General features: G+C 39.2%; 1 protein-coding gene across 1 annotated transcript; it reads right to left on the bottom strand.

The window, feature by feature from the left end:
* Positions 1 to 37: 37 nt before the first annotated feature.
* LOC149254405 (uncharacterized) lies at positions 38 to 2690 on the bottom strand. Its single transcript, XM_089454771.1, has 6 exons — positions 2306 to 2690; positions 1595 to 2216; positions 1291 to 1490; positions 963 to 1210; positions 74 to 874; positions 38 to 42 (listed from the first exon to the last, which is right to left on the bottom strand). The coding sequence occupies exons 1-6, from the start codon at positions 2569 to 2571 to the stop codon at positions 38 to 40; spliced, it is 2142 nt and encodes a 713-aa protein (XP_089310897.1). The 5' UTR covers positions 2572 to 2690.
* Positions 2691 to 7808: the final 5118 nt, after the last annotated feature.

Raw genomic sequence — 7808 nt, forward strand, 5'->3', positions numbered from 1 at the left:
TCAACATTTAAATCAATTTCCAAACCATTGTTTTTTTTTATGCTTCTTTTTGTCTTTGTAGGGCTAAGGAAACTCTTTTTCCTCTTCAAAGATGGATCAAGAGAACCCAATCCAGGTGTGAAGTCAAAATCAGTAATGTGCAAATTATTGGCTTCATCCAACATTTTTTTAAGCATACCAGTCAACTGGATTGTCTTCGTCAAAGTAGTAGGAGGGTTATCTAAAATGAGACGTGTATAGCTAAACAACTCTTCCCTTGCCAAATGAAGTGCCTCGGCATCTGCATCAACAACAGTTGTGGCCATACGAGTAGCATCGACATCTGCATCATGGTTTTGAGGCTCTATATCGATCTCAGGTGGGTCATTGCATATGTTATCCTCTGCATGCTGATGAAGCAATGGATTTGAATTATCCGAGTGGAAATACAACCAATTAACCTTTATGGCATGCTTGCAAATGTTTCCACGGATAGACCATGGACATTCACACGTTATAAAATCCTTACGATACCAAGTGACAAGGTATTTTTTACCTTGATCTGTCTGACTTCTCACCCAATAAGAACGGTTTATGCTCTCATGAGGACAACAATCAGTATCCATAATTTTTCTTGCTCGTTCCACTGATGATTCTAGTTGCTTTTCTCTCTTGTAGTTGTTTAGAAATCCTTCTTCTTTTAAGATTTCCTTGAACCGATAACAAGGTTCAACTGTTTTGAGTAGCATATGCAATAACCAATCCATCCTCCAGGCACATTTTTTCCTTCTATCAGATAGAAATGTTGTTTTTAAGTAACAATGGTATGACTCAACAGCATTATTGGTCTCCTGATTTGCATGAGGAAACTCCCGACAACCTTTCACCCACATGCCTAATTGCAAATAGAACGATGTCAGTCTCACTATATCACCTTTATAAAAGAAAAAAATGCATATAATATGAAAAAAATGTTTACTTACGAATCTTATCTCCAATGACCCAATTCTTGTTGAAATAGTCTAAGAACTTCTCTTCATCTGCAAACTTAATAAAAAATTGATTGATTGCATCTTCAACTTCATAATTGAGAGTGTGTTTCATGATGAAACCTAAGTCACTGAACATCTCTTTGGCTTTTATGGAACTAGTGGCCAAACGATTGACATTTTTTAACCAAGCCCTCCGTACATGCCAAACGCATAAGATCACATCACAACCTGTGATCCTCCTGCCATATTCAATGCATGTTAGTGTGGTATTTTTAGAAAAAATGCAAGTTTGGTTATATCATGACAATGTTAAAGTTACCTCAGGGCACTGATTTCAGCCAGTGCATCATCAACCATGAAAGCATTGACTTTCCAATCAGGACGAGCTTGGAAACACTTGTGCATGAGCTGCTCCAGCCATATTGCAATATCATCTGATGTGTTTCGTGATGCCACGACCCATGCAACAGGGACTCCACTTTGTTGTTCATCAAATGCCACGAGTGTATACAACTGGTACTGTCATTTTCAACATTACATAAATTCAAATACAAGTTATTAATTATTCTGAATGTATACAAATTAAATAAATATATTCAATAAATCATTGGCATCTAACTTACCCCGTATTTATTTGTGTTAAATGTTGAATCCATGGCTATTAAGCTATTGTGCGATAACTTGACCATTGTCTCCAACATCCACTTTGTTTGAATCCCTATTATAAAAGGGACCTCCACACCATTGGGATTTTGGTAAAAGAAAAAATCTTCTCGATGCTTTTGATACCAAAGGTTTACACTCATTTCATCCTTTTTGTGAAGTTGATAATTTCCCTTCGCCAACTTATTATAGATGTTTACAATATCTTTCCTGCATAAGAAGAAATCTCTATCTCGAGCTGCCACATCGATGTCAACATGCCTTTTAATGTGGGTTCTATACACTACATCAATAGGCACTCCCAAAAAGAAACAACTCTCTACATATGCAACAATGTCCCTTGACAGCTTTGGCCTATGCAAGGCCCTGGTCTCACCTGAAATGTCACATTGACCATGACAAGCCCAACCTTCCCTATCTTCATGTTCATACATATTGAAAGTTAATATTGCTCTATCAGGAAATTCATGCATAACTTTCACAATAAAGTGGCATTGGCAACCCCTCTTCTGCACAAATGAGGTCCTTCGTTTAGCTGAAAGATTTCCTCTTTTGTCCTCTGGACCAAATGAACAATGATAACTACACAAAAAATTTAAATTGTTAGTACATACAAAGAAAGATAACCATGGTTTCAAATGATCCAAACAATACATATTTTAAATACTCACATATCATATTGCAATGCAGCAGTAGCTCTTTCTTTTGGTTCTTTTTTTGTTTTTCGTACGAATTTACATGGAGCAATAGGATTTTCCTCCTCTCCTTTGATAAAGTCAGCAACTCGTCGTAATGGGATTACAGCAACTCGATCAATACTATTGTTTTTTCTATTTATTTCCGCCCAAACCAAGTCTTTACTAGAGAACGTCATTTTGTCTTTGAGGTCTTGCACCTCAAGATCAATGATATATTGCCATTTGCTTCGTTTGTGCATTTTCAACTGATCTGGTCAAACAATATGCAAGGACATCAAAACCAAAATTTCAATCTTAACAAGTTATCCAACATATATATAAATATAAAACCTCTTTTATGCTTTTTTTGAGGTCTAAAATATCAATCACTCAATAATGACAAAAATAAATAGCACAAAAGGATACAAGAAATTTGGAATGCAAGCATTTCCTTTAAGATGTTGCTTCTTTCCTCATTCACTTTGAACATGGCGTTCCTAAAAGAAAAGATTCCTTTGACAACATGAACAGATGCAATCCAATGAATGTTGGCCATGTTTTTTTAGGGTGACCATTTGCTAAGCAGGACTAGACTTGAATGAAAGGGCTTTCTACAATGTATGTTTACATCACAACTCTACTAGTACTAGCTTTCGATCAAATGCCATATTTGAGTTTTTCAACCAAATACGAAAAAGAGGCTTCAAGCCATTTACTTACCCTTGATAAGGTTACTGCCAATGGATCAGATGGATTCTGTTACAAACCTGTCAACCTATTAGGAGACAAAAGCATTCAAAATCAGTCCTTGAGTCCATGGGTAGGCTCGGTTCCCATAGCCATTGCTGCTCCTCCCCTCTATTTCCAGCTTTAACCAATGTTTGTGATTGCTATATGTATAAAGCACATTGGATTTGGGTTTGAGTGGGGTGTTTTCGGGGTTGGGTCGATGTAAAGATTCAAAGAATCATGGAGAAAAAGGATGGATACTGTAACAAAGATATGTATGAGTTAAACAAGCATCGTTTCTAAATCCTTACTCAGCGAGATCCTTTTAATGAATTTTGTACCACAAAAACGGTCTATATTTTCATATTGAGCCATATAAAAGTTCTCTCTTATATTCTAAATCTAAGAAAAATTGTGAAAGGATTGGATTTTATTGATATGGATTCAGTTATTGTTTCAAGTTGCTGCTCTTTATTTAGCTGGATATCCTAGAAGAACTAAAGTTTTTCAAATTGAATATTTTTCTTGAATCTTCTCAAGAAGAGGAACCAAATAAGGAATGACCCCTTCCCTTAAAACCATTTGACCCATGAATGCAAAGAAACTCAGCTATTGTTTCTGATTGCATAATGTTAAGAAATTAACCAAGCTACAAGATTAAATCATTTAGAACTTCCTGAAGCAATGGCCCACATTACTGGCCAATTATGCACTTCTAAAGGTAAAGCTACTCGTACCAATAAATTTTCCCTCCTTTTCTATCATTTTCTTATAATGGAAGTACTTTCATATCAAACAAAAAGTCAATAGGTTAAGCAAGCACATGGAACGAAAAAAGAGGGTTAGAAGGTTAGACAAGCACATGCACTTTCTAAGATATTAGTCTCATTCATGCACATCATACTTTAATCCTAAAGCTGTCCTGTACTTTACTTTGTGATGTTATTCCACATTTGAGCACATCAGTAATCCTAGACAAGTATTTCTGTATATTGTATCACATGAGAGATGGTTTGGTAGTTTTTTGTTTTCTAATTCTTGGAGCTGTGGCTTTGTTGCACCTACCCCTGAAACACTTACATTTTAGTATGATCTTTGCCGATGTTTTTAGATGGAAAGAAAAGGAATTCTGGAATCTGGAATCTGGAACTTTCTTTTTTCTGTGTGTGCTTGGGACAAAATATATTTGATTGATAATGTCATTGCATTTGTGAGCTCATTAGAGAATTTCTACACTACCAAAAAGTAACAGAAATAATAGTCATGTTACCAGAGTGAAAATGAAGTTGATTTCTGAGCTAAATTGTAGCCCTTCCAGCTCTGTTTTCTAATCCTTGTTTCAGCTGCGTGAATGGTTTTTTTGATGCACAGTAGGTTGAAGACTCAATCTTTCTTTGAAAATTGTCTAAAAAACTGGATGCTTGCTTCTTTGGATGCAGATCGAATGTTATGTGATTGGATATGGTTTGGAACTCAACTTTCTCTACCTTATGATCCTACTCTACTCAGTATGGTGTTTTAGTGTAACTGGAACAAAAGAGTTTAGGTTTCAGTTTCCATGTCCTCAATGTTTATGGAAACAATTGAAAAGCTACAAGGCCTTTGCTTCTCCTTTTCCGTTGATTGGAGGAGATATGAATTTCACTTCGTTTCTCAAAGAAGTTTTAGATTCCAACCCCATAATGGATCCGCAAAACCATTCATTCTATTATATGCTCGAAAACATTCCCCTGATTGATTTAACAAGTTAAATTGTCGCCCACTTGCAGAAATTTCCATATTGATGTCAAAGTGGTGGCCAAGAGTTTGGACAGATTTTTGGTGTCTGAAGAATGGATGGCCAGACGATTCACCCTTAAGTCATGGGTTTCTTTTGGAGGTTTTTTTTACCACCTCCATGTTCGGTTGTAGAGAGACGTTAGCAGTCCTATACTTCTTCCTTCAAATTAAACGAAGATTGATTTGAAGTGGAAAATTTCAGGAGGCTGTTGGAGAACTCCTAGAGTTCTCTATCCCCATAGTCAATAGGTTAAGCAAGCACATGGAACAAAAAAAGAGGGTTAGAAGGTTAGACAAGCACATGCACTTTCTATGATATTAGTCTCATTCATGCACATCATACTTTAATCCTAAAGCTGTCCTGTACTTTACTTTGTGATGTTATTCCACATTTGAGCACATCAGTAATCCTAGACAAGTATTTATGTATATTGTATCACATGAGAGATGGTTTGGTAGTTTTTTGTTTTCTAATTCCTGGAGCTGTGGCTTTGTTGCACCTACCCCTGAAACACTTACATTTTAGTATGATCTTTGCCGATGTTTTTATAATTTCATGTGACAAAGTCGAGGTTAGGTCTCTACAAATACAGTTCCTATTCTTGTCAGACGTTCGTATCTCTTTGGGGACCTCTGGCAATGCAAGTACTTGCTTAATCACCCAAATGGAAGTAGGTCGGAAAGAACAAACAGGTTTTATACTAATGTTTCAATCTTTACACTTCATGATTTGAACATAGGAATCCATTCATTCTTAAGAGCTAAATAAAATTTGGGAAATGTTTTGTGTGCTTTGTGTTGTAGTTTACTGTTTGATTCACTGCCCGATGTGTTTCTGACATATTACAAGGTGACAAAGTTGTTTGTATTAAGGTCGGTTTGATTTCTGCTCATTTCACATGATCAAAGCAGCTATCATCACGGGTGCCAGAAACAACATTAATGTGGACTACTGGAGTTGACATTTCTTCTAGCTAACAATGCCGTGCAAGATTGCAGTTGCTATTTGGTAAAACTGTATAACATGGGTGTTGAACAAACTACCAGAATATGATTGGCTTGTAGCACTACTTAAAATCATATAGAATTGGATACAACAATTTGGCCACAAAGAAACCAGAGAACGATATAACTGAGAACCTGCCTGGTTTTCGCCTGGCTGGTGCAGGTGGTGAGCTGCAGAGAGTCGAGAAGTGAATTTTTCGGTTGTGCTGGTGAGCTGCAGGCGCGAGTCAGTCCATTCTGTGAGTTTTCGGAGTGTTCTGGTGACCTAGTGAACTACAGGGGAGGGAGCTGCAGGGGAGGGAGCTACTGAGTACCAGGTCGAATTGGTTAGGAGCAGCGCGCGAAAAGCCAGACTACTCCTTGAAATTTCATTCTTCAGAATTAACTCACATCTTTCTGTCAGACGCAGTTAATGCGGGCGGTGGCGGAGCTGGCGGTGGCGGAGGTGGGCGGAAGTCGCATAGGGTGGCGGAGGAATTGTCCGGTTGCCGGAGCCGGAGGTTTTTCCGGGCGGCACCGGAAACCGGACAATTCCTCCGCCTCGCTAGACTACTCCTTTTTGTTTTTATTTTCCACAATTAATTTCTTTAAATTTGAATTGAATTTGTTGTTGTATTTCAATCTTGCTCTTAGTTTTTTGTTTTGGGTTTTGATTTTGGTTTTATTTTTTTGGGCTATTCCTTATGTATGTATGTCTTAGTTTTTGTTCCGGATTTATTTTTTGGTTTTTTTAATTTTTTAGGATTTTTATTAAATTTGATTTGAGTTTTACTTTTGATCGGGGTGTGAGTTGGAGGACATAGCCATTAAAAATCTCATAATGAAAAGGACATGAAGTGATGGTGCCACCGCCTCCCACATGCTTGAAGTGTAAGGTGTGGTGGTCATGGTAGGCTTAAGGCAAGCAGGGGAAGGGAATGTGGCAATTGCATGCAGTTGAGTTTACTGACCGCAAAGACGGATAATAATTCGGAGGGTGTAAGCACAGAGGTGATGACGACGAAAGTGGAGCAACGACATCGAGAAGGTGAGGAGATATGACGTCTCCAAACGCGGATTATCAAGTATGTTAACTGGCTCTGCCTACAATCCATTATGCTTCCCTATGTTTGGTCTGGTAACTAGGGCTTGCATGGGGGCACGGGGTTTGTGTGGGCGAGCAACTGGGGCGGTGGAATTAGCCTGGAGGAGGAGGTCTGCGGGAATAATCCCAGGTCCATGGGGTCTGCTTGGGTGTCTCTCAAGTTCGACATTCTGTTATCTCACATGGGGATTATAGGGTTGGGATGGGAGGGAGTCTGCGAGAGAGAATTCTTGTTTATTGTATGCCTGGAAAACCCGGGGGTCGAGGGTAGGGAAGCTACAATTGTCTTTGTGTTAAGACCACTCTGGTTCCTGAAATGCTCTAACGCTAAGCCCCTAAGGAGCGTTAGTCGGGGGGAGATTGTCGCGGGATGGGGTCTTCTGAAATTGGGGAGTTGGCATGTTGGTAACATTGGCGAGGCCAACTTCTGCCAGCCACAGGGAAGGGGGGTGGTTAGCAAGCTATGGGCAGGGTGCCTTGTGGGGGCTCAAGTTCAGATGTCAGGTCGCTAGGAGGACTAGAGTCACGTTAAGTGGAGGCTAAACCAGGGGGAATGGGGGCAGAGGCAGTCAATGAGGGGTAAGGAAGATGAGGGGAATGGTTCTTGTAGGCTTGGCCTCTGGGATACAAGCTTGGTAGGTGGCCACGAACCTCGCTTCCGAGACCACAATCACAGTGCGTGTAAGGCAAGGGTCATGTAGGGGTGTCTTGGGAGTCTCGGGTGAAGGTTCCTTACGCTCAGGGGTTATGAGCATTAATCATGGGTGGCAGGTTTGTTTCATTGGCAGAACCTTGGGATGACGACAATATAGAAAATAACATTTTGGAAATTATGGTTTCTTGTTCCCGTAACAGGTCAGTTGAGAAGTAACTTTCCTTGGCTGAGAAAAGCACAGATGT

Source organism: Pinus tabuliformis, chromosome 7 (genome assembly GCF_031772625.1).
Source record: "Pinus tabuliformis cultivar Carrire ecotype Pingquan chromosome 7, CPIR1, whole genome shotgun sequence".
NCBI lineage: Eukaryota > Viridiplantae > Streptophyta > Pinopsida > Pinales > Pinaceae > Pinus > Pinus tabuliformis.

Excerpts from the sequence above, each read along its gene's own strand:
- LOC149254405 (XM_089454771.1), bottom strand. The coding sequence starts at position 2,571 with ATGCACAAACGAAGCAAATGGCAATATATCATTGATCTTGAGGTGCAA. Across the intron at positions 2,217-2,305 it reads GCTGCATTGCAATATGATAT|TTATCATTGTTCATTTGGTC; the intron begins GTGAGTATTTAA and ends TTTTTTGTGTAG. Across the intron at positions 1,491-1,594 it reads TTAACACAAATAAATACGGG|TACCAGTTGTATACACTCGT; the intron begins GTAAGTTAGATG and ends TGAAAATGACAG.